Source organism: Salmo trutta, chromosome 40 (genome assembly GCF_901001165.1).
Source record: "Salmo trutta chromosome 40, fSalTru1.1, whole genome shotgun sequence".
Taxonomy (NCBI): domain Eukaryota; kingdom Metazoa; phylum Chordata; class Actinopteri; order Salmoniformes; family Salmonidae; genus Salmo; species Salmo trutta.
In genome coordinates, this window is record NC_042996.1 from 13,172,792 (window position 1) to 13,199,541 (window position 26,750).

A 26,750-nucleotide genomic window follows, 5' to 3' on the forward strand; every position below is an offset into this window, starting at 1 on the left:
CCTCTCTGTGTGCCTCTTGCATCTGTGTCATCCTGCAAGAACGAGAAATGGGGAGGGAGGCAAGAGTAGGGAGATGGAGGGAGAGCAAGTAAGACAGAGACGAGGGAGAAACCGAAAGATGCAGAATGAGCAAGCGAGAGCGAAAGAACAGAATGTATTTTGGCAGAAAGGAAGTAGCCAGCCCAAACAGTGCTCTTGTAATCATTCTCTAATGTTTATCGCCGCCGCAGCTGCTCTGTGTTCTGCTCCGGTACCACAGAAACATCTCCCTGTTCATTTCCATTTCAGAACTGTGCTTTAATGAGCTCTATATCTATCCCAAATGGCACCCTATTCCCTATATTGTGTACTACTTTTGACCAGGGCCCGTAGCATCTGGTCAAAAGTAGTGCACTACACGTGTTAAGGTGCTATTTGGGACGTAGGCTGTGTCTGAAGGGCAGAGCACAGTCTCTGGTGGCTCTGTCCTTCTGGTGTTTTCTTCTTGTTCTTCAAATAAACGTATTTGTTTTGTTGATTCTCTAAAACGATCTGTACTCTCTACTCAAGTTACACAGGCTGGTTGACCTAGGGGCCTGTTTTCTTTATGCAGAAGTTAATGCCTTGGTTAATGTCTTGGAACTGGACATCGACACATAATTCATGTTGTGTGTTTGGCAAACTGTCTATGAAGCTTGTTTGAGAAATGGCCCTAATTTTCCTTGAAAGCATATGGTGGGCTCCATTAAAATGTATTAGTTGAAGTTGGTAGTAGTAAGTGATTTAAAAACTTCCTCCCAGCACCACACAGCATCTTTGTTTTGACACTGTTCCACAACTTACCATCATAGATTTGATACACTATGAAGTCATTGTGAAAGCTTATACCTGCTTCTTACGTACAACTACTGAAATACATGTTGTGACTAATAAGCAGCCGACGACCACAAAGCGGAGGTACTTGGCCTATATGTATTCCATATTCCGCTATACGTATGAATAGTAGCATACTGTATACACTGACGTGTCATGACTACAAACGCATCTTGTGCAATCAGGGGATTGCTTTAGACGAGCATTGTACGCAAATCTGGGTAAAACGATATGCATTTGGATAGTTACTGTTTACACTGGCCGCAAACACATCCTGTTCTGTCAGTAATGCAAATCCGTAGAAAAACAAACATACATTTGCGTTGTGTCCTGTTTGTTTCCAGCGAGTCTAGTTGCTATGTACGTTGCTATGTGAGCAGCCTTTTGCTTACGTATTCTATCCCATTTCTCAAGTCTTTTAATCTTGGCCTCGATGGAAACAATGTGCGATAGCATTAAATAACCATAGAGCCCAGAATTCTGTGACCAGGAAAAATGCTGAATCCCTGCTATTCTCTCTTATCTCAATGTAGCCTGCTATTCTCTCTGTTATCTCAATGTAGCCTGCTATTCTCAATGTAGCCTGCTATTCTCTCTGTTATCTCAATGTAGCCTGCTATTCTCAATGTAGCCTGCTATTCTCAATGTAGCCTGCTATTCTCTCTTTTATCTCAGTAGCACCAGTCTAGGTTTTAAACCTCTCTCTGTGTTTGTCCCTCAGTGCCGATGACGGGCTTCACCCAGAGGGCTACCATAGACCCAGAGCTGAATGAGATCCACGTCCTGTCTGGCCTCAGCAAGGACAAGGACAAACGAGAGGAGAACGTCCGTAACTCCTTCTGGATCTATGACATTGCACGCAACAACTGGTACGAAACACACACACACGAAGTCTTGTATAACTAACCATGTGGGGGACACACAATTCAGTCCCATTCAACATATTTTCCCTAACCCTAGCTCCTAACCCTAAAACTAACCCTAAAACTAACCCTAGCTCCTAACCCTAAAACTAACCCTAGCTCCTAACCCTAAAACTAACCCTAGCTCCTAACCCTAAAACTAACCCTAGCTCCTAACCCCACTAGAAATAGCATTTGACCTTGTGGGGACTAACAAAATGTTTGTTTACTATTCTTGTGGAGACTTCTGGTCCCCACAAGTATAGTTGCACACGCCCACGCACCGGCAAACGCGCACAATAAGACACTTTGATACAATCATCAACCAGTAGCATCATATTTCAAAGGCTTTCCTGACCTGAAAAGGAGTTTCATAATCTCTCTGCTCTTCAAAAGACAAGTAAATGTTTTTTCATCGGGTGTGTTTCAGAGCGTGTGTGTGTGTTGTACCTCTGCACCTTCATGGAGAAAGTCTTTGTTCTGGCCTAGCTAATTTGGTCAGTTGAAACGGTGCTTGTGAGAGAACAGGCTGTCAGGGCTGCCTGCCGCTGGTTCCGGTACACTGCTTTCTCCAGATGTTCTTTTTACTGAGTGTCCAGTAAATGAAGTCAATGTTACACCTCAAAGTGTGTGTGTGTGTGTGTTTCTCTGTAGGAGGCTGTCTAGAAGTGTGTTCCAGTATTTGCTTCGGGGTGTGTGGGCGTGTTTCCTTTTTAAGGTATAGAAACACAATGGGTGTTCCTCTTCAGGGTTAAGGCTATGTACGTACTAACTGTTATACTGTGTATGTGTTTGCGCGTGCTGCAGGTCGTGTGTGTATAAGAATGACCAGGCGGTGAAGGAGAACCCCAGTAAGGCTCTACAGGAGGAGGAGCCTTGTCCACGCTTCGCACACCAGCTGGTCTACGACGAAATGCACAAGGTCACACACACTTAAACATTTTTATTTGACCAGGTTAGTCTGGTTGAGAACACTTATTTTTCAAGAGAGACCTAAACCAAGACAGCAGTTTCAACACATCAGTTTCAGACAGACGCATGACATCAACCAGACTAAGATACATCAAATAACAAGCAGCATGTCAGTGAAGAACATGGACACACACACACACTTCTACAAAATACTATAAGCATAAGGGCACAAAAGTCTATTAAATACTCTTTCAGGATATCATTATGGTCTGAGACCAGTTGCAGTTTTGAGGGTATTGATGGATGTGCTAATATATGCAGTGTTATTTTTCCTCTTTGTGTCCAGGTGCACTACCTGTTTGGAGGGAACCCAGGGAAGTCGTGCTCTCCTAAGATGCGTCTGGATGACTTCTGGTCCCTCAAGCTGTGTCGCCCCTCCAAAGAGTACCTGCTCCGACACTGCAGATACCTAATCAGGAAGTACAGGTACAGAACCAGAGAATGGACTATACACCTGGAACTGAACCGTAACCTCTCTGTACCATATAGCAAAACGGTGGATACAAATGTATAGGAGCTATGACTTCACAATTCGAGTTTCGGGTTCTGCTTTGACACTGATTCCACCTAGTGGCCATGTCTTGCCATTGTAGGGAAGGGTTCTCTCCTCGCTCATTTTGCAGTCTTTGCAGTGATCTTTTCACCTTGTGTGGTACAGAGATTCTGTAGGTTAGGCTAAAGGATTTCCTCAAGCTCTCTGTTGGTATATCTGAAGATGTGTCGTGTGCGTGTTTTTAGGTTTGAGGAGAAGGCCCAGTCAGAGCCTCTGAATGCTCTGAAGTACCTACAGAACGACCTCTCTCTGACCGTGGACCACACCAACCCTGACGAGACCAAAGAGGTGAGGGACGGGAGGGAGGGTTGACTGATGGGGAGTAGGGTACTTGCACATTGTGCAGTGTTATTTATTCAACTTTGCTTTTAGATCAAGTAAACTAGAGGTCGACCAATTATGATTTTTCAACGCTGATATTGATTATTGGAGGACCAATAAAAGCCGATTCCAATTATATGTATGTATGATGACAATTACAACAATAATGAATTAACACTTTTATTTTAACTTAATATAATACAGAAATAAATTTAGTCTCAAATAAATAATGAAACATGTTCAATTTGGTTTAAATAATTCAAAAACGGTGTTGGAGAAGAAAGTGAAAGTGCAATATGTGCCATGAAAAAAAGCTAAGTTCCTTGCTGAGAACATGAGTCTTCAATATTCCCAGTTAAGAAGTTTTAGGTTGTAGTTATTATAGGACTATTTCTCTCTATACCATTTGTATTTCATAGACCTTTGACTAGTGGATGTTCTTATAGGCTGGCAATACTATAGTGCCTAATCTCGGGAGTTTATAGGCTTGAATTCATAAACAGCGCTGTGCTTCAAGCATTGCGAAAAGCTGCTGGCAAACGGAGGAAAGTGCGGTTTGAATGAATGCTTACGAGCCTGCTGCTGCCTACCACCGCTCAGTCAGACTGCTATATCAAATCATAGACTTAATTATTATATAATAAACACACAAATTAGAGCCTTAGGTCATTAATATGGTCAAATCCGGAAACTATCATTTCGAAAACAAAACGTTTATTCTTTCAGTGAAATACAGAACCGTTCCGTATTTTATCGAATGGGTGACATCCCTAAGTCTAAATATTGCTATTACATTGCACAACTTTCAATGTTATGGCAACTTAATTACGGTATTTGTTAGGAAGAAATGGTCTTCACACAGTTCGCAACGAGCCAGGCGACCCAAACTGCTGCATATACCCTGACTTACACTGAACCCAAGAGAAGTGACACAATTTCAGGCACCGCATTGATTATATGCAATGCTGGGCAAGCTAGTTAAACTAGTAATATCATCAACCATGTGTAGTTAACTAGTGATTATGCTAAGATTGATTGTTTTTTCTAAGATACGTTTAGTGCTAGCTAGCAACTTACCTTGGCTCCTTGCTGCCTGCACTCGGTAACAGGTGGTCAGCCTGCCACGCAGTCTCCTCGTGGATTGCAATATAAATGGTTGTAATCGGCTGATTTGTTATGAACTTCAAATCGGCCCTAATTAATCGGTCGACCTCTAAAATAAACATATGAAGTGGTTTGATAATGTAACATTCCAAGCCTGTGTTTTGATGTTCATTGTTTTTTATATTATTACCAGGAATAATGGAAGTGTATTTATTGGCAGTGTTGCGTTAGTGTTCAGTGACTGAGATGTTGTGTTCCGATGTGACTATTCAGTTCCAGCTCCTGCCCTCGGCTCTCTTCAAGTCCAGCTCTGACTTCATCCCTCTGGGTAAGAGCCTGCTGCGTTATCTGCATACTTCACTGGACACACAGTAGATGAAAACCAATGAATGGAAGGATTATTCTCGCCTGCTTTTTCCCCCCTTCAGCCCTTCTTTCTGATGTACTTTCATTTTGATCCACCCACATGACCTTCTGAGCGTGTATGTGACCTTTATGAGCTCATGACTTCCTGTGGAGATTGAGCAATTGAAGTGAGTCTTTTCTTCCCACCACTCTCTCTCCCTTCACCTTCTCTCTTGTCCCTCTTTCCCTCTCTTTATTCCTTTCCATCCCTCTTCCCCTCTCCCTCTCCGTTCTTCCTTCTCTTCCTCCCTCACTCATCTCTCCCCCTCTTCTGACCCCTCTCCTCTCTCGCCCTCTCCCTCCTTCTCTCAGGTTTCTCAGACGTGGACCAGACGTATGCCCAGCGCACGCAGCTCTTCGACATGCTCGTTAACTTCTTCCCGGACAGCATGACCCCACCCAAGGGTAACCTCGTTGACCTCATCACACTCTAGCCCCGCCCCACAACCCTATGCACCACCACCATACGCCAATAAGACTCTGATTGGCCGGCCCAAAGCCAAACGTAATATTTTTCTACACTTGACCCTTCCAAATTCAGTGGTGCTCTGCTCGCGGACTGCACTTGTTGACCCCCCTCTTTAGGACGTTGGTTCTTCAACAACTAAAAGGGAAAATGAGGGTCAGGCCACGTGTGATTTAAAGGGGTTGATACTGAATATCACTGTGTGAGAAACAAAAACAACACCCCTCCCCCAGACCTGAGTGTCTTTGTTGAATAAACTCATTTAGCAGGGCAAAAATAACCCAGAACTCTGCCAAACATATCATCTGTGTTAACTGATTTGATTTGTGAGGTTTACATTAGACTTTTACATGCTGCGTTTGAGTTTGCTTGGCATTAGTAGCCTGTTAGATCAAGGAGTCTCTCTTATTTTCCACTCGGTCTTGCATCCGTCTCTCTCTCTGACACACTCACTCACACAAACCTGCTTGTGAAAGTAGTTGTTACTTAATGACACCCTGTCAGTGTGTTGAATATACCTTCAACCAAGTTCATGCTTTTGTTTGCTTGCTCTGCCTGTATTATTGGTGGCCATATTATATACCCCATATTTATAATTATGTCTGCCATGCTGTTTCACACTGTGTCAAAATGTTAATTGTGTTATATAGAAACAATAGAATAATGATCCTAAGAGACAATTTATATGTCAAATGAAGTTAAGTCAATTAAAACCTCTATCAATGTAAAATTCAGTCATTATGGGTTTGGGGGGAAAACGTCAAGTTGTCAAAAGCCTGGGATTCTGGTAATGGCTACTGTAGCTTTAGTGTGATGCAACCATGGATCTGTCACTGAGGCATGGTGGGAAATGTAGTCCAAGTATGAATGTTATTTTTTAAACTCACCCCATCTTGTAAGAGAACTGCAACATGATGGTTCTCCTGTATCAGGGAGTTTTTTTAATGTACAAACACATCTGTACACATATGATCTCATTGGCTGGGATGTATCTTCCTTTGACGATGGGAGTTATTTTATGGGTTCATTGAGGGAGAGCCCAGTCTCCCCCTTCAGCGATGGCCTGATTACTGGGTTCTCTCTGTTTCTCATTCTTCATTTCTGACCTAAAGAAATACAGAACACTACATTTCATTCTTACTCAGAATAAGGCAATAGGAGCATTCACAAGTGATCTCTAACACCAAGTTATCAAATGGTATCTGTCTTGTGTCTCCAGCCAAAGTTTTGATGTACAGGAAATGTTTTTGATTGGTTCATTATCATTATGCTGGAAATGAGGATGCCCTTTGATATAGCTTGTGTGTGTTTGTCTCGGATCGCCAGGGTATTTTGCCTAGTCCACCTGTGTAACATAATACAAACATATGCCTCATTGTTCTTCCATTAATCTCAGTAGGAGAGATGATTGACGTGATCCCCTTTCCCTTCCTTCTCAAGAATAGTAGCAGCCTAGTCTTCCATTACATTGTGTATGTAATGTCTATATATTTAGCATTTTTCTGAGACAGCTGTACAGTACACAGAGTACACTCTAGGCAAAGACCTATGGAGTCTGTGAAATATCCATCCCCTTTGTTTTGATATCAATCAACTCCACTATCAGATAACCAGAGATGGAGGGAGGGACTATTCACATTCAAGGAGACGAACACTTAGTGCTTGAGTCCTGTCAAGGGTGGTAGAGCCAAACTGTAGACATGCTTTTTCTTGTTAGATCCTTATAAATCCTTGATCAAAATCCTAATCAAATTGGCAGATTGTACACTATGTCACAATAGATTCATTACATCTGGTTCCTTCATACAGGCATACACATGAAGACATCTGATCTTATTGTTAGAAGATGAGTGATCAGATCAGATTTCTCTGTTTGCACTCATGTCCTCAGTAATCAGTATTAGCTTAATTTGAATCACCTTCATTGCTGTGTGCGTTTGCTGCTTGTGTGCAGGGTGCACACCCCTGTATGCTTACAGTATGTGAGCTTGAAACGTTTGTCTGTTTGCTAATGGATGTCTTCTGCTGCCACCATATTAAGCTTAGTAAATATTAGCTCTCTGAACTGAGGTCCAGAGAGAAAGTAGTGTCATACTTACCATCATAGCGTTTTAATAAAACCCGTTATTTAGGAAGGACTCATTATTTATGGTCATTATCACAGAATAGAAGACTTTTGCGATGATTTGCATTTTCTTTTTTTGTATCAGAAATAAAAGATAAGCTTAAGAAAACATGAAAGAAGCACCTTTGCAAAAAAATATATATCACAATGCCAAATACTTTTTATTTTTGGGAGGGGAAGGAAATTATAATTTTCAGAAAAATGGAATGTTATTTTCTTCATCTGCCTCTTCTCCCCAACTGGGACTCAGGAGTATGTGGGGTACTCTAGAGTGCGTGAATGAGCACTACTCTGTGGATAACGTGAATGTGTAGAGAGCCTATTGTAGAATTGCATTGTATGTAATGTACATAACGAATAAAGATTGTATTTTGTTCAGGTTTTCATAAATAAATGACTCTGGTTTTTGATTTGTTTGTAACCAGTTGGGATGCAACTATAGATTTTGTATTTTGATTGTTTCATCAATTTACCATTGGTAAGAAGTTATAAAAAATACGACACCTGTTTGAAAGAAGTGTTTTATTGGCAAATCTTTATTGGTATAAGAAAACATGGCTGTCCTGACCATGATAGATGAGGTGCAGCTTCCAGTGTGTCAGACCCCCTGTTGTTTGGCTTCATCAGCAAACAAACCATAAATACATACAATAACTGCTAAATACTTCTGGTGTAAAATAAATCAAATACGAGTGAGCGACTGTACACAACTAGTGACAAACTACACAGGAATGTGTGGAATAAGTGGTGGATTGTGTTGGTTGATTTTACAGCTTAAATATAATTGGGAATTATTGTGTCCATGTGAATTATACATGAATTGGAATACGTTTTGCCAGATAATCACATGGAAATTTATATACATTTCTATTCAGTTGATTTGACGAAAAAGGGTAACGAACAAAAAGGAAAATCTGCAGAGGCCGATGTAACAAGTCATCCCTGGTGTTTAATTAACAACTTAACACATAACCTTCAACATCAGCAAACAAGAAAATATGTATCTTTAGGGGCCAGCTTCCCTGATACAGAGCAACCCCAGTCCTAGACTAAAAAGCATAGTTGAAAGGGCTCTTTAAGTCTAAGGCTAGGCTTTATCTATGTCCAGGAAACTGGTCCTAGGTCAAATTCTTTAGAATTTTCAAACGATTATTTACAGTTTTTTTCCCCCCCTTCATATCTGCAGACGCTCTCGTCCCAGCAGTGTCTCCATAGAGCCTGTTGTTTCATTAGTGTGGTTCACGTTGCTCAGTTGAACCAGTATATGGCTTCTATACAGCAGCCAATGCCAGGTCGTCAGAGCTGAGATTCACTAGTAGTTTAATTCATTCACCAGGATGATTATTTCACTTTATCCTGAGGTCATTTTCTCTAAATCAATACTATTGAGATTTAACCATGAAGGCAATATTACAGTTTACAAAGTTTCAGCTTCCATTTTCTCTGAAAATATAAGAAAATACTATGTACAGGTGCTCAAGTGTACAATTCAATGCACTTCTGGGGATTACATTGATTACAGCATAAAGAACATGCAGATTTTAGTTAGGCCACTTCATGAACTCCAACCTGAAATATTGGTGGTTTGAGTGTTTGGTTTTCCCAATTAAATCAATAACTATGTAGTGGTACATCAAGTACCTTAAACACTCAATGGCTCTTAAAATGGGATTGTGTATGTTTGAGATTTACATTTCCCAAATATTTAATATCTCCTAAAACTAGACAATGTTGCTTGGTGTAATATCCAGTAAGTGGCCTGTTACTTTTCCATGGCCACAGCGATGGGACTCTGACACTCGTTTAGGGGTGGGTTTCCAGAACCTGTCATTTGGGTGTTATTTTCTCCAGATTTGTCAGGTGGCGTCTGTGTCGTTGCCTTGGGTCTGGTTCAGTGGGGAGGAACATTTTAAAAGTGTTGCAGATAGAAATGCATTGCATAGAACTGTCACAATTGTGCAATTCTCAAATCCCATTAAAGTTGTAGACATTCTATATAGAATACATTTCTACCTGCAACGTTTGGAGCTAGAACCCTCTACTAAAGAGGGCCCTTTGTAACGGTGCAGGGAAGGGCGAGTCGGTTGGTGGAGGGATTATAGTAGCACCCCTGTCTGTTCCAGTCCCCCTCTACAGGTGAGTGTCCTCCTCGTCTGGCATGTCCCCTTTCAGCAGGTTGTCGATGGGGACAATCCAGCTGTTGTTGAACTCTCCGTTCAGGGCCACCTTCTTCTCCTGCATCTCCGGCTGCACCTCCATCACCTCCAACGTGGGGTTGTCATGGTAACCGTCCTCCACCGTCTGCAGCTCCTCCGTCAGGTGTTGCTGTTGAGAGAAGATAAGGGGAGATTTCGGGTGAGGACCCTCTGAAAGCATAGCTCAACTATTATTAGGAAGTATTTTAGGAAGAATGTGGAGATATCACAGACAGACATTATTGATTGTAGAGTAGTTTGATTTTCTAATTGTTTACTTGGAGGTTCTTCCGATAGGACTTGCGGTGGTATGAGGCGTAGATGGCGAAGCCTACAATCATGGCCAGTAGAGCGCCGCAGGACGCCAAGATGGCAATGAGGGTCATGTTGTCACTTGGTTTCTGACAGAAAAGATGAAAAAGTAAATAAAGACCCACTCTGACACGCCTCCCTCCAAATAAAACCTTTACATGTTCTCCAGTAGCCCGTTTATGATGACATTCAGGGAAATATGTAGTTCACAATGTTAATTAGACTTACTCTGGTGATTTCCTCATAGTATTGCTGGACGACAGAGTTGTCCACTAAAGAAAATCAAAGGAAACTTTCATTTACAACAGTTCACTTCTGGTACTTGACCTTGACAGAAATTGGCTCAAACCCTCTCAAATAGTATGTATTTAAAAACACAATTCATACAACCAAGACTAGCATTAGGAAACGGGGTGTGTTAGGTGTGCTCTATTTAATTGCTTTGGAAGCATCTGAATCGTGGGGACTGGATAGTTTACATACCTTTGCCGGTCACTACCACGCTGTCAAAGGTAGTGTGTCCGTTGATCTCCCTCACAGTCAGAGTACAGCTAGCGTCATGCATCTGAGACATCAGCTGTTGACACAGCTCCTCCAGGTCCTTCCTCTCGTAATTCTGACGAGAGAAAAAAACGACGTTTCTAAGTTGCACCAAATGTTTTCATAGTTTTGAAAGGGACAAAAAAGACTCAACATGCCTTGTTTAGTGAATCTCTATCTAAAGAGTGGCAATTGCTGAGCTGATGTCATTTCACCATGATGTCATTACAACCATCACTACAATGCTGGTTTTGATGAGTCGAGGGAAAGGTCAAAGGTGGGACGTCAGCGTTTCCCGTGCAGTGAGGTGTCAGTTATTCTTGGCCTTTCTGAAGCAGAGCAGCTGTTCATAGAAAGCGAGGGAGAATGAGAGCGAGGGAGAATGAGAGCGAGGGAGAACGCGAGGGAGGTGTGGGAAAAACGGAAACCAGCGAAAGGCAGGAAGGTTTCCCACTAAGACACCTTTTCCACCCAATGCCTGCAGGATCCTTTTTTAATAATATGATGCTCTACTTCCACTACTTCCTGTCCTGGCTTTGGAAACAAGAGTGTCGCTCTGTGTTGAGAATAGACGGGTTGGTTGTTTAGCAACAAAACAGAAGGTTTACTTAGATTGTTGACAACATGTTAACTCTGTCTCCAAATGATTATTGAAAACATGAATACATTTGCACAATGAGCACTTGTTGTCTTTCAAATACATTGTTACAGTTGCTGGTTAGCTAGCTAGTGGATCTTTGCCATATTAGCATAGAAATGATCAGTCAAAATACCTCAAGACATGGTATCAATAACAAGATACAACGAGCTGAAACGCGCCACCTACGATTCCCCACATGGCGGCAGTTTGTCATTGTCGCTCGCCAACTGGCCATCCACAATCACAACAACACACAGAATTCTGCCTCAGCGTGCACATTGTTTTCATGACGTTGTCAGCTAACCCATCTATAGGACCAGGGAAAGGGTAGAGGTCAGAGCAGGCTTTCACCATCCTGGTCTTTGAGGACCACTCTGTAAGATGGTTCCAACTGCAACTGAGGATTTGTCTACATTTGTCATTTGAAACCGAATGTCAACGCAGACCTAAACTCGTAAGCAAATCTAGGATGACAGTAGAAAGGAGAAACCCTTACCTCTTCATTTCTTTTGGACTTGACAAACTGTAAAAAGCAGAAAAAAAAGACACATTTAAGGTCATATTTGTGTGTGTTATGATTCAGAAGATTTTTCTTGAATCAGACTGACAAGTGTTTTATGTTAAACTCTTTCTGTCATACCGTAAAGCTCTTGGGAGGAGTTGTCGTCTCAGCTGTGGTTGTAGACACCATCCTTTCCTGTGTGCTGGTCGTGGTGGTAGCAAGACTGCTGCCTGAACTTACAGGGCTGGATGTGGAGGGGGGATGGGAGGGAGAGGACGATGCTGACCATGGGGTTGGGCCCACAGATGTTGTAGTTGAAACCTGTGTGACTTCTTCAAGAAGCAGAAATAAGAGAATGGACAATTTTGTCTGTTGAATGTTCTCTCACTTCCATCATGTAATCACACATGACCGCATGTGATAAGAACTGTTCAGCTTTTAGGGTTTTGAGTCAAAATCCTTTCAGACTACAGCCAAATTCTATGCTGGGTGAGTGATAGGTGTTTAGAGGTGAAATGGTGTTGGGAGATAGACCCTCACCTGTAGTGTCCGGGGTGGTCTGAGTGAGGGTTCCTGAGGACCCAGAGGCCCCCGTTCCAGCAGTACCCGCGGCAGTAACAATGCTGGCCCCAAGTATGACGCCGGTTGTCGGGATTATGGCGGTGCTAGAGGTTACACTAGTCATCTTCTGAGTTGGGGAGTTGGTGGCTGCTGTGGAGCCGGTTGTCGGGATTATGGCGGTGCTAGAGGTTACACTAGTCATCTTCTGAGTTGGGGAGTTGGTGGCTGCTGTGGAGCCGGTTGTCGGGATTATGGCGGTGCTAGAGGTTACACTAGTCATCTTCTGAGTTGGGGAGTTGGTGGCTGCTGTGGAGCCGGTTGTCGGGATTATGGCGGTGCTGGAGGTTACACTAGTCATCTTCTGAGTTGGGGAGTTGGTGGCTGCTGTGGAGCCGGTTGTCGGGATTATGGCGGTGCTAGAGGTTACACTAGTCATCTTCTGAGTTGGGGAGTTGGTGGCTGCTGTGGAGCCGGTTGTCGGGATTATGGCGGTGCTAGAGGTTACACTAGTCATCTTCTGAGTTGGGGAGTTGGTGGCTGCTGTGGAGCCGGTTGTCGGGATTATGGCGGTGCTAGAGGTTACACTAGTCATCTTCTGAGTTGGGGAGTTGGTGGCTGCTGTGGAGCCGGTTGTCGGGATTATGGCGGTGCTAGAGGTTACACTAGTCATCTTCTGAGTTGATGTCGGTGACGGGGTGGCTGTAACGCCAGCTGTAATTGTGGTGGTGATTGAGGGTGGTTGCGTTGAATTAGCATCAGTACAGTGAAGTAGAAGACCTGGAGTGAACAAACACAAAACAGCGTTAATTGTTTAATCTGAAGCAAATATTACATAGGCCTAACTTAATGTAATCTACTTGGCTCAACTTAAATGGAAATAATGCCATCTCTAGAACTTGGTCCATCATCCCTGTGAGTTGCATACAGTTTTATAAATATCTGTATTTCTAAGAGGATATCAGTGATGAGATATTGAGGAGGCTATGTGGTGAACTCTGTGTAAACCTGCTGTGTTTTATTTCCTTCTCTCCAGACAGCTGTACAGTAGTCAATTCTCTCTCTGTTTCTCTATTCATAGTAAACAGGACAGGATGCTCCACACCCAACCTATGGGCTTGCCCCAGCGCACCGTGAACAATCCTGGACCACGTTCTTAGGCCGGGACCCTAGGGATGTAGAACAATGGCTTCCCTAGGATCCCTTCCCTCGACCCACACACACGTACCGCCATAGCATTAGGACAACTACTTGCTTCCTCATACTCAGTCCCGCACATACGTGGGTGCACAGTCACACACTAAAAACACTCATACCTCTCTTATCTCACATGTTCATATATCAGGCCGTATACCTACATTACTAACACACTGCACTATAAATAGCATACACTTCAAAGGCTACATATGCTGTCAATTCATATAGGGCTGCATAATTCATCTAATTCACATTAAAATCGCAATATTGTCGCGCAATATTCATGACGCAAGAAGATTCATATCGCATGCGATATTTTGAAATGCCACTCAGTCATTGTAGCGTCCGTTTTTATAGTTTACTTGTGGCTGCTTCACACACGCTCAAGCCCCGCCCCATCAAGCACCGCAGCTCCTCCTCTTTAGATTCACTAGAAGTTTGCATGCTGTTCTGTTAGGTCAAATGCAGTCAACAGATTGTTCCAGACAACGATGACACTTTTTTGCTTTTTAATATAAATCATTCTGTTTCTAGGATTCCAACAGTTCACCCAAGTGTTTTGATCTACATGTAACTGCCACAATAAAGGAAACACTTGAGTAAATGACCGATACAAAGTGTATGTAAAGCAGGTGCTTCCACACAGGTGTGGTTCCTGAGTTAATTAAGCAATTAACATCCCATCATGCTTAGGGTCATCAGAGAGGAAGAGGCGAAGTGAGAGATTTTACTCCACCCAAATCTGTCCATGACAATCACTGCCAAAGATGCTTCAACAAAGTACTGAGTAAAGGGTCTGAATACTTATGTAAATGAATTATTCCCTTTATTTTTTTTGCAAAAAATTCTAAAAGCCTGTCTTTGCTTCGTCATTATGGGATATTGTGTGTATATTGATGAGGGGAAAAAACAATTTAATCAATTTTAGAATAAGGTTGTAATGTAAATTAATGTGAAAAAAGTCATGGGATCTGAAGATTTTCCAAATGCACTGTAAACGGAGGACTCATCATGGATATAACCTGTTATCCACCCTTTTAAAGTAGTCAACTTGATGAGATTCCTATGAGTTGGGAGGAATCATCCAATGAAGACGTTGACTACTTTAAAATAGAGATAGCATGGGCAGCGCCATTGAGGCTGTCACAGACGCTATAATTGCACAGATACAAAGATTAGTCCTCTATATATCTCTATGGCCTGTTGTTCACACGCGTATCTGCCCGCTCATTAGCTGGAATGGTCCCACCTGATCTCATCTCCTCCTGCCTGCCTTTTATCTTTGGGAACATGTATTTCCATTGTTAGAGGGGTCACTCGAATATCTTGTCAATATAATAGACAGTCTTTGGGCTGATGTATAAAAATGGCCAGTTGCCCATTATTTTGGCTACCATGGTTAAAAGAAAAGATCTGTGACTTTGAAAGAGGGGTCTCAAAGGAGCATAGTGGGTTTACAGGGTGTGTGTGTGTGTGTGTGTGTGTGTGTGTGTGTGTGTGTGTGTGTGTGTGTGTGTGTGTGTGTCAATCACCAGATCTCAACCCAATTAAACAGTTATGGGAGATTCTGGAGTGGTGCCTGAGAGTGTTTTCCACCACCAATAAAATATCAAATTATGAAATTTCTTGTGGAAGAATGGCATTCCTCCAATGAACTTCCAGACACTTGTAGAATATATACCAAGGCACATTGAAGCTGTTCTGGTTGGTGGTGGCCCAACACCCTATTAAGACACTTTATTTTGTTGTTTCCTTTGTTTTGGCAGTTACCTGTATATTGCAAGTCAAATCGCAATATTTGGTTAAAAAAAAATCACAATTCAATGTTTTTTTTGCAGATGTTGTGCAGCCCTAAATCTATACACATAGGACGACATTGTTTTTCAAACAGTGTTCAATAATTGGATATTCATCCCAAGGTTACATCCACAAAAACAGGCCTACAATATAGGTAGTGGACATACTGTACACACACACCCACACATAAACCATACACGAACACTCACCTCCCACTCCACATGTGCACTGTAGAATAAAGAGATGTGGGGACTCTAATGAACTCTATTCGGTCCAACCTCATAAGGTTTCTATACTACTTGAATCACTGTTACAACATTCCAACCAGATTGTCAATCTCCATATCAATACATATTTTCATACTCTAATAATCATTGTATTGTATGTGTGTTTTTGAATAGAGCCCCTCCTGTTGACCAGCCCGTTAAAAAGATGCTCACCCAGGATGTAAAGATATAAATCCAGACGTGGTGGGTTGTCATGGTGATTAATAGTGGTTGTCGGGGGCAACGAGGACATTGTCTAAAACAGCCTCTTATCAGTGTCTGTTTTAGAGGGGTGGTGGAAGAGGGGAGAGGTAAAACATTGTTGTCTCCATCTCTTCTCTTTGACAGGCAGCCCTACACTGTGGCTGCCTTCCCAAACTGCAGACACGCCAATTGTTATCAGGCTTCATTAAGCAGCTTAGTAGTCACTATGAGGAGAGAACCCAGAGACACAGACAGCTCCTGAGGAGGGGGAAACTCTGAATCCTCCCCCTGGACCCAGCCTGTTTGTTTACACTCCTGGTGATGTCCCCTGGCAGCTAGTAAAGGGGGCTGCTTCAGCATTGGTAATGTCACCTGGTAGCTAGTAAAAGGATGTTGCTACAGCGTTGATCATGTCACCTGGTAGCTAGTGAAAGGAGGTTGCTACAGCATTGATAATGTCACCTGGTAGCTAGTGAAAGGATGTTGCTACAGCATTGATAATGTCACCTGGTAGCTAGTGAAAGGAGGTTGCTACAGCATTGATAATGTCAGCTGGTAGCTAGTGAAAGGATGTTGCTACAGCATTGATAATGTCACCTGGTAGCTAGTAAAAGGATGTTGCTACAGCATTGATAATGTCACCTGGTAGCTAGTGAAAGGATGTTGCTACAGCATTGATAATGTCACCTGGTAGCTAGTGAAAGGAGGTTGCTACAGCATTGATAATGTCACCTGGTAGCTAGTGAAAGGAGGTTGCTACAGCATTGATAATGTCACCTGGTAGCTAGTGAAAGGATGTTGCTACAGCATTGATAATGTCACCTGGTAGCTAGTGAAAGGAGGTTGCTACAGCATTGATAATGTCACCTGGTAGCTAGTGAAAGGATGTTGCTACAGCATTGATAATGTCACCTGGTAGCTAGTGAAAGGAGGTTGCTACAGCATTGATAATGTCAGCTGGTAGCTAGTGAAAGGAGGTGTTGCTACAGCATTGATAATGTCACCTGGTAGCTAGTAAAAGGATGTTGCTACAGCATTGATAATGTCCCCTGGTAGCTAGTGAAAGGAGGTTGCTTCAGCATTGGTAATGACTCTGGTGGCTCAACCTGGTCTCAGAACATTTCATGTTATTCTTTACGTAAATACAAGACTCTCCATTTAGTATGATATGTTACGAATTACGATCCGTAAATGTTACGAATTTGCGAAACGTACAATATGTTACGAATTTAGGATAAAGGGTTAAGGTTAAGGTAAAAGTTAGGCAAAAGGGTTAGGGGAAGGGTTAACAAACATGCTAAGTAGTTGCAAAGTAGCTAAAAAGTAGTAAGTAGTTGCACATTTGCTAATTAGCTAAAATGCTAAAACGACCAACCACCCTCCACTCATTTTTGCCTTAAGTAACCTTCTGTCTTATGTAACCATACCAAACTTACCATATCATACTAATTTCAGTGTCCCGAATTTATATTTACTATGTTACGTCTGGTCTATGAGACCAGGCTGGGTAACTCGAGATAGGAGGCTACTTCAACATTATAGTCTAACAGGTGGAAGTTTCCCAGCAGGACTGAATGACAAGGGAAAAAATTGTTTTACAGACAGTATTTCTTTGCTACATTTTTAGACAGCATTTGAAAATGTGTAAGTCAGGAATGATACAGTTCATTTCTGACATACACTATGCAATGTCTTGAGAGTAGACTGTACTACTCATGCAGATATTCGGTGTATAGTATGTATTTGACCTGGGACTGGTGTACTGCTCCTGTGATTTCCACACAGTGTTCTGCCTCTGAGACTCTGTGTTGTTGTGAGACATGTGTCTCTCTCTGTCTGCTCCACTATCCCCCCTCCTCTACCTCCTCTAGCTGTGATGTCATATTTTGGGATGACCCTCTTTGACCCCGCCTGTCACCCGGGTGTCTGTTTCTTAACAGGTGACAGCAGCACCCCTGATCCTGACATTATTAGCTGGGGCTGTTTTTACCTCAGAGACATTCCAACCCCCCCCCCCCCCCCCCCACACACACACACTCACAAACACACACTCACTCACACACACACACGGATAGTGCCTGTAGTCTCTCCAAAGACACTCATTCCTTAAGATATGCCCCCCCCCCAGAGAAAGGGGGGGGGGGGCAGGAGATGGAATGGAAGGTTCCATCTCCATAGCTTCCCTTTCCTCTGCCATAGGCTCCCTAGCTAGTAGCCATGATGCTTAGTAGTGAGTAGGGAATGAAGCCTCCTTGTTGTAACTCATAGAGCACATCAGAGCAGGTTCCTGTATACCACAGTAGGATTACATTACTATCTCCATGAGTATTGGATGTCTGTCTGTGACTACACAGCATAACTGGGCCAACACAGACTGACCTGCAGCCAGGTCTTATTAGCCTCTTCCTCCACCAGGCTATTATTAAGATGGATCGCTAGGTCATTGGGTCCGGTTATGTCCGGTTCGGTCTGCTGCTACAGTGACCTGTCTCTCTCCCACGGGGTGCGGCCCGGTGTCCCGGACCCCCTCAGGGCCAGACAGGTGGGAGGGTGGGAGAACTGACCCCAGGGTCCTTCCTGTTGACTCTGTTATGCAATAAGATATGGGCTTCTTTGCTCTCTCACTGCATGTGTGTAGCACATGGGGATGTGTGGCTCAGTTGGTAGAGCATGGCGCTTGCAACGCCAGGGTTGAGGGTTTGAATCCCATGGGGGACCAGCACAAATAAAAGTAAGAACTCGCTCTGCTTAAGAGCGTCTGCCTAATGACTAAAATATAAATGTGTGAAACACCCTCCTCAGCCTGAAGTTTCCCCACTTGCGCCACAAATAGCTAGCTTTTCACGCAACGCCGACTGGTAAGACAGGAGGGTGGTCACGTGTGCTAGCAAGGCAGAGGTCGTGGGTTCGAGCCTCGGTTTGAGCCGAATCAAGAAGAAGTGGTTCTCGCTAAGCAAGCAGCGTGATGTCCTTCACGTGTGTGCCTGACTTAAACACAGAAAGCATGAAACACCCTACACACACACACCCTGCTCTGACTCAAGACTAACAGAGACACAGACAGAATCCTAATAAAATACAGTCAGTTACTTCCAGATCTTCAAGATGGAAATGCAACAAGATGATGATAAGGCCTCTAAATGCCATTTACCATAGGGCTGAGTTCTCCAACTTCACCCGTGTTTATGTTCCTAACTCATGCCTGTGACAGTGTTATGGCTTGGCCTGTCCCACTGTGACTAACGAGTCAGTAATGGGGTCAGAGGGGTGTCTCCCTCTCCCCTGCCCTCCCCACAGGGGGTCCTGTTGTTGGGTCCTGGCGGACGTCAAGCACAATCATGTTTAGTGTGAGAGCCTCCATCCGTACACAGTTAAAGCAGAATGACAACTGGCCTGGAGGGTGGAGACTTGTTGAATTGTCCTGTCATCCTGCCAGCCGCATTGTAAGAATAACCTCCGGGCCCCAGGCCCCACACAGCCTACTGATAGAGGGAGGGGAGCAGAGGCTTATGGCGACCAGCCTGGGCACCAGCAGTGGACATCTTAAAAATAAAAAGAGCCTTTCTTAATACTGAGTCCTAAGGGTGTGTGTCTGCCGGTCCACTTGTGTTCTGGCATGGGTATGTGATCCTGCCTAGCTGTGTGTGTATTCATCTCTGTCCCTGTATGTGTGCCAGCCAGGCCATCCCATAATAAGGCCAGATTTATGTGCGTCTGAGCGTGAACATCCACCATGCGCTGCCAGAGGCAGGAGAGTAAGTAAATAAATGTAGCTATCCGTCTCCAGCCCCGGACACACAATGCCACCCTGTTAGGTGGGTGACGGCCCACACAAAAGCCTGGCTTCCCCCACGTGTGGCTCTGCCAGGGGGGGTTACTCCCTCACCCCCGGCCCCCTGCTGCGGCCCAAGCTTTTTAAGAGCCCAGTAGTCCCCGCCTTCCTGGGGTGTTGACCCATTGAGAGGGGTAATTCAGAATTGGAACTGGGGGATGAAGGGCAGAGTGGAGGAGGAGGGAGGCCATCTTTACACAGTACTTATCCAATAGGCTCCTCCATTAAGGAGAGGGGCTGTGAATGTAAAAACACTGTATGGAAAAAAAGGAGAGCAGAGAAAGAGTAGGGAGAAAGCGGGATTGGGGAGGTGGGTAGAGGACAGTGAGGGTGGAAAAAGGGCTTTGGTCTCTGTCTGATGGTGTAAATTGTATTTTTTATTTTATTTATCTGTGACTACACAGCATAGCTGACGTGATGAAGATTATCAGCTGCCACACGTTGTGGGTCCACACACCCAAACACAACCACGTTCCCAGTGCTGTGATGCCAGGTTATTATGGGTGTGTTTGTGTCTATGTTGAGCTGTGGTGTGCACCTGTGGTGTGCACTTATGGTCAAGTCCAGCGCTTCTACAGCACTTTAGTCTATAGAGGTCTGGGTCGTTCCATGAAATTAGTCCCTTTTGGTTAGTGTAACTTAGTGAATGAAAAAAAGTTTGATTTCACCTAATCTAACATCCTGTCACGAACAGCAACTTAATAAATATCTTTTTTTCCCCATCTCAAGAGGTTAAATAAAAAAATATCTATAATAACAGCCTACTAAGTGCCAAATAAATGAACAGGGTTGACGATTCTGTCATAAATCAGCCATAAATCCCCTTGTGACAAGGTTGTTAGATTCTAGCCTGTCTACATACGGGTAACAGGGTAGACATGTTATGCTCGACATGCTAAGATTTCCACCAGAAAATGGCCAAAAAGAGTAGAACCAGCTCACTTGCTTATACACTATGATTTTACTCATGTTTATTTAGAAAATATTTACAAAGGAATAGTTTCACCATATTAAAACGAGAGTTTAGTTCACGTAACAGGGCCGACCTTAAAATGAGGGACAGGTTTTTTCCCCCCTAAAATGAATCACTAATCACATGAAGAAATAATCATCTTCAGGAAGGACTTTATCAAAGCAACAAAATAATTGGCGCTTCACAATAATGGTGAAAACTTGGACCATCCAAATAGAGTGTGGTCCCATCTGTAGATTCTCTACAGATGGTCATACTATCAACAAACCATCTGTTGATAAGCAACTTCTTGTTAAGGTTACGGTTAGGGTTAGCTTTAGAATAAGGGTTAGGGTTAGGATAGGGGTTAAGGGTTAGTAGATAGTTGAAATGTTACAGGTGGACTATCCAAATAAAGTGTTACAAAGCTTGGAGAAATGTTGGGGTTAAAATCTTCCTAGAAGTTACAGAGGGTGTACTGAGGGACATGTCAAAATGTAGAATTTTGTACATTAGCAAGTCTTTATTCATAATAAAAATCGAATTCATTGAACGTTCCATGTGGTCTATATTAATAGGCACTACATTTGAAGAGACATTCGGAACTTTGTCGACTACCTAAGTATTTTTCTAATTGGGCTGGATGTGCCAATGTGTAATTCACGCCTGCATAATCTATAAGCAGAATTACTGTTATACCTCCATTAGCCATGAAATCCGTAGTTTGAAAGCTTCTGGAAGCTGTGTGGCACCATTTTGAGTGCTGCCAGATTGGCCAGCACACGAGTTGCACAGTGAAATAAGGCTGGCTCAGGCCTGCCCAGCGTTATCCAATGAGGCAGATATATGATGTAGTATGCAATTTTCGGGGACACATTTTGGCTCTAGTGCGCTACTTTCAGAACTACTGGGTAAAAAGTATTCACATTTTCCGGAAGTTCTATTTTAATATAACAGGCTTTTAACTACTTAAAATATCAAAGGAACTAATTTTGTGGAACGACCCGTCTATTGTCTTTAGTCCTGTGTGTTGGCTGGCTTTGAGCTAAACTAAGCAATGCAGCAAGGAATGCAGTATGCTATTAATCTATTGCCAGTGAATACATTAGGCAAAGAATGTTGGTAGACAACAGTGTGGAGCAGTTGACATCATGGAGGAGGTTGGAGTGATAGTGGTCACCGACACTTCACTTAAGACCAACTCTTTGACACACACACACACACGTTTTGTTTGCTTGGCTCTTATTGGGAAACATCTGCTCTCTGTTTTCTTAGAGGTAAAGTAAAAGGGAGTTCCCAGCCATGGCAGAGAAAGGAGTGTGAGGAGAGAGTGAAGGTGGGAGGGGGAGACCTTGTACATGTGTGTTCCTGTATGTGTGATATGAGAGAGAGAGATGAAGCAGGGAGGCGGTAGAAGAGAGGAGGGGAGCTGAGTGAAGGTCTGTGATGCATGGTGCCAGCCACTGGCCTGATTAATGTCCACCTGGCCTGGACATGTAGGAGTGTAGGCTGCTCTGGGGTGAAGATAGAGGTGGAGGGTGTGGTGGTGCTTTATCATCCACATCAGACAGTGATGAAACACAAGGCTTTACTACACTTACTCCCTAGAGGAACTGGAAGACTCCCTCTCCTGTACTGTTCCCCAACGCTGCTGTTTAAAACCCCAATCCCCTGATTGTCGAGTGTGGATCTAATTCCCCTGGCTGCCTCTGAAATGGCACCCTATTCCCTTTATAGTGCACTATTGACCAGCACTGTAATGGGCCCTGGCCACATTACAATACACTACTTTTGCAGGGCCCATATGGCTCAGGTCAAAAAGTATGCCCTATAGAGGCAATGGAGTGTCATTGCAGACGCACAGCCTGTTTAATGTCCTGTTCCCCCTCACTTTTATTAGGTGAATTTCCAGGGGAGTGAAGGAGTGAGGACTCCGTCTCCATGTCCTTGCTTTTGAGTGAACCAGGCTGTGTGTGTTCGTGAGGAGACGGAGGGAGCTCATGGCCGTCTCCTCTCAGGATGGGAATCTGGTGCCACACCTTCCTTAGGAACAGGGATGTTGTTAAATGAGTTTTCCTATCTATTGTTCTCCGCTAGCGCTCTCCAATAGGCTAGGTCTAGGGAGGATAGCCGTGGCTGCCAAGCCGCATCCCGATCATAACAGAGATCCTGGCTGGGTTTACCTTTTAGGAAAACACATGACATGACCTTCATGTCCCCAAATAGAGGATGAAAGGGACTGGGAAGTGGTGTGTGTGGGGTAGGCTCTGGAAGGATATGGTCTGGTCTGGGATATTTAACCTTTTCTTTTTAAAAGCACTATGCTTCATTTGCAGATTGAACATGTTTTATTATACATCATAAATGAATGGTTTGTGTTCTATCAAATGGTATTGGAGGTTGATTTGTATCCAAGGAGGACATTCTTTTTATTAGTGCCTATATGCTTGGCAATAATGCTTGTCAAGTTAGTTTTAGGCCTAACTCATTATGTGGTCTAAAACAGTTTGGGGAAAAGGGCTGACCGTGAACATCCAGTCTGTTTTTGCTCAGCGAGAAAAAAACAAAAGCCTCCTCTACTTTTCATGAATTTATAGTGGCAAGAGGCAGGTGCGACCTGCGCGTAATTAAGAATAACACTCCGCCTCACCATTAGGCATGAGCGTCGTCTCGAGCGGGTCACGGGGGCACTTCATTATGCGGTCCCGTTGTCTCCCTCCCGGCCTCCCTCCTCTTGAGCACAGTGTGAGAGGAGAGGACCCGGGCGTGAAGAGGGGTCAGATGTTTCAGCTGCGCGGCCCTGGCCCTGACTCCCCGGTGTCACTCCCTCAGGTGCCCGTCTCTGCCTCGCACTTACAGTGCAACTCCCCCTCACTCACTCCTCGATACCGAAATTAGAGCAGCGTGTTGTGAAAGCGCGCAGCTGGTATAGACTCTCACTAGTATTGGTGGGATGGAGGGCTAATAAGATAACGGTTTAATAGGAATTATATTTTTGTATCTTTGGATTACTGCCAAGCAACATGTTCTTTTAGCATCGATGACTGAAAAAAATGACAACATGTCAATCATATAGACGGAATATAACGAAAACGATTTAATTTTTGATGGGAATTCCATTTGTTTTACAGATTTACAGATTAGGCTACAAACTTCAGTGCATCATCAACTGTAAGCTATTGATGTGCGCACCTGTTGCTGAGGAGAAACACAGAACCTCTCATCATCAACATTGTTTTATTTAGTTGTTTTTCTTTTATTATGAATTGATAAATTATGATACCAAATGTGATCTCCTCCTATGTTAACTTCTCTTATCGAATGTCTTCAATTGCTCAAATAAAGGAAAGATGGTGAAGGGGTCTTGTGGGTCCCCAAAAATAAAACCAACTTTGATCAAATGAAATAAGATAAATAAAATACAAAGAATAGACACTTACCAAGTGGAAGAAGTGCCCATGTGATTCGCATTTTCGTTTCCATTCTGTTTTTTTACGCAACTTTGTTTCATTCAGTGTTGCTGCAGCACTCAATCCGTGGCTTTAGGTATTCCGAATCAGAATGTTGAATACAAGTAGCGGATTCTTGCTGGAGACGCCGTTCCGTTACGCCTATCTCCTTGAATTTGTATTTGAAGTAAATTATTTTCCCAAAGTTATTGTTTTGCTGAAAGCTAAGAATGCCTTTGTTTGGCGCTTCTCCCCTTCGGGAATTTGGGGGAAAGTTTTTCTCCGGTCTCCTTGGCTGCGCTGATTGTGTGGCGTTGTTGCTGGCTCCCTCTCCCTGAGCGGCTTGAAAACGTATTGTGCTTTCAAAGCGCAAGCCCCGTGGCCAGTCCAGACCCCAGTCTTCTTTACAAGTGTCCAGCTGTTACTCACAGGCCCATGGCACTGCCCATTCCAGCTTGTCATGCGAGGCAAGGGGAGATCCAATAGAATGCGTTTTTGGGTGGACTCTCAAGCTGACCAACACTAAAGTACAAAGGAAATGACTCCCAAAGACTATGTTCCTTCAGTTTGCCTTATTCCAATAAGGGTCAATGATACAATAAATACAGTGGCTTGTGAAAGTATTCACCCCCCTTGACATTTTTCCTAATTTGTTGCCTTACAACCTGGAATTAAAATAGATTTTTGGGGGGTTTGTATAATTTGATTTACACAACATGCCTACGACTTTGAAGATGCATTTTTTTTTTTACTGTGAAACAACAAGAAATAAGACAAAAAAACTGAAAACTTGAGCATGCATAACTATTGAACCCCCCCAAAATCAATACTTTGTAGAGCCACCTTTCGCAGGAATTACAGCTGCAAGCCTCTTGGGGTATGTCTCTATGAACCGGGCACATCTAGCTACTGGGATTTTTGCCCATTCTTCAAGGCAAAACTGCTCCAGCTCCTTCAAGTTGTATGGGTTCCTCTGGTGTACATCAATCTTTAAGTCATACCACAGATTCTCAATTGGATTGAGGTCTGGGCTTTGACAAGGCCATTCCAAGGCATTTAATTGTTTTCCATTAAACCACTCGAGTGTTGCTTTAGCAGTATGCTTAGGGTCATTGTCCTGCTGGAAGGTGAACCTCCGTCCCAGTCTCAAATCTCTGGAAGACTGAAACAGGTTTCCCTAAAAAATTACCCTGTATTTAGCGCTATCCATCATTCCTTAAATTCTGACCAGTTTCCCAGTCCCTGCTGATGAAAAACATCCCCACAGCATGATGTTGTCACCACCATGCTTCCCTGTGATGGTGTTCTCGGGATGATGAGAAGTGTTGGGTTTTCGCCAGACATAGCGCTTTTCTTGGTGGCCAAAAAGCTCAATTTTTGTCTCATCTGACCAGTGTACCCATTCTTCTATATTTTTCGGGAGACTCCCACATGCTTTTGGCAAACACCAAACGTGTTTGCTTATTTCTTTCATTAAGCAATGGCTTTTTTCTGGCCACTCTTCTGTAAAGCCCAGCTCTGTGGAGTGTACAGCTTAAAACCTGTTTGGGATAGGGGGCAGTATTTTCACGTTCGGATGAAAAGCGTGCCCAGAGTAAACTGCCTGCTACTCGGGCCCAGAGTCAAATATTTGCATATTATTATTAGATTTGGATAGAAAACACTCTGAAGTTTCTAAAACTGTTTGAATGATGTCTGTGAGTATAACAGAACTCATATGGCAGGCAGAAACCTGAGAAAAATCCAACCAGGAAGTGGGAAATCTGAGGTTTGTAGTTTTTCAAGTGATTGCCTATCCAAACTACAGTGTCTGTGGGGTCATTTTGCACTTCCTAAGGCTTCCACTAGATGTGAACAGTCTTTAGAACCTTGTTTCATGCTTCTACTGTTATGGGGAGAGAATAAGAGCTGACTCAACAAGTGGACTGCCTGAGACCAATGAGTTGTTTACTGCGCCGTTCCTTCTTTTTCCTCTGTAATGAATACGCTATTATCTGGTTGGAATATTATCGAATATTTAGGATAAAAAGACCCTAAGGATTGATTGTAAACATCGTTTGACATGTTTCTACGAATGGTAATGGAACTTTTTGACTTTTCGTCTCGGGTTTTGTGCTCGCGCATTTTGCCTTTGGATAGTGATCTGAATGCGCGAACAAAAGGAGGTATTTGGACATAAATATGGAGTGGAAGTGGGAGTCCCGGGAGTGCATTCCGATGAAGATCAGCAAAGGTAAGTGAAGATTTATAATACTATTTCTGAGTTTTGTTGACTCCAGAACTTGGCGGGTAACTGTATAGCTTGCTTTGATGGCTGAGCTCTGTACTCAGAATATTGAACAATGTGCTTTCGCCGTATAGCTGTTTTGAAATCTGACACAGCGGTTGCATTAAGGAGAAGGGTATCTATAATTCTTTCAATAACTGTTGTAAATTTTATCAACGTTTATGATGAGTATTTTTGTAAATTGATGTGCTCATTCACCGGAAGTTTTGGAGGCAATACATTTTCTGAACATCACGTGCCAATGTAAAATGTTTTTTTTGGATATAAATATGAACTTTAACGAACAAAACATACATGTATTGTGTAACATTGAGTCCTG

General features: G+C 43.2%; 2 protein-coding genes across 3 annotated transcripts in view; one reads left to right on the forward strand and one right to left on the reverse strand.

Annotated features, from left to right (window-relative positions):
• LOC115180479 (muskelin) overlaps positions 1-8,094 on the forward strand; it is a 37,415-nt gene extending 29,321 nt beyond the window's left edge. Inside the window, exons 13-18 of the mRNA XM_029742610.1 lie at positions 1,574-1,721; positions 2,562-2,676; positions 3,013-3,152; positions 3,465-3,567; positions 4,978-5,032; positions 5,422-8,094. Of these exons, the coding sequence (XP_029598470.1) occupies positions 1,574-1,721; positions 2,562-2,676; positions 3,013-3,152; positions 3,465-3,567; positions 4,978-5,032; positions 5,422-5,543 (683 nt within the window). The 3' untranslated portion in view covers positions 5,544-8,094. The remainder of the gene's footprint in view (positions 1-1,573; positions 1,722-2,561; positions 2,677-3,012; positions 3,153-3,464; positions 3,568-4,977; positions 5,033-5,421) is intronic.
• Positions 8,095-8,207: 113 nt separating this feature from the next.
• On the reverse strand, positions 8,208-24,638 carry LOC115180480 (podocalyxin). 2 transcript variants are annotated; one of them, XM_029742612.1, is made up of 8 exons: positions 24,136-24,638; positions 12,430-13,227; positions 12,028-12,218; positions 11,884-11,910; positions 10,691-10,823; positions 10,436-10,479; positions 10,174-10,296; positions 8,208-10,025 (listed from the first exon to the last, which is right to left on the reverse strand). In XM_029742612.1, exons 1-8 carry the CDS (start codon positions 24,176-24,178, stop codon positions 9,831-9,833), a joined length of 1,554 nt encoding a protein of 517 aa, XP_029598472.1. In that variant the 5' UTR covers positions 24,179-24,638; the 3' UTR covers positions 8,208-9,830. The 2 variants fall into 2 exon arrangements, with proteins under 2 accessions (XP_029598472.1, XP_029598471.1); XM_029742611.1 differs by having other exon boundaries at positions 12,028-12,221; positions 24,136-24,632.
• Positions 24,639-26,750: the final 2,112 nt, after the last annotated feature.

Excerpts from the sequence above, each read along its gene's own strand:
- LOC115180480 (XM_029742611.1), bottom strand. The coding sequence starts at position 24,178 with ATGGAAACGAAAATGCGAATCACATGGGCACTTCTTCCACTTG. Across the intron at positions 10,480-10,690 it reads CGTGGTAGTGACCGGCAAAG|TGGACAACTCTGTCGTCCAG; the intron begins GTATGTAAACTA and ends GATTTTCTTTAG. Across the intron at positions 10,297-10,435 it reads ACTATGAGGAAATCACCAGA|AAACCAAGTGACAACATGAC; the intron begins GTAAGTCTAATT and ends CTTTTCTGTCAG.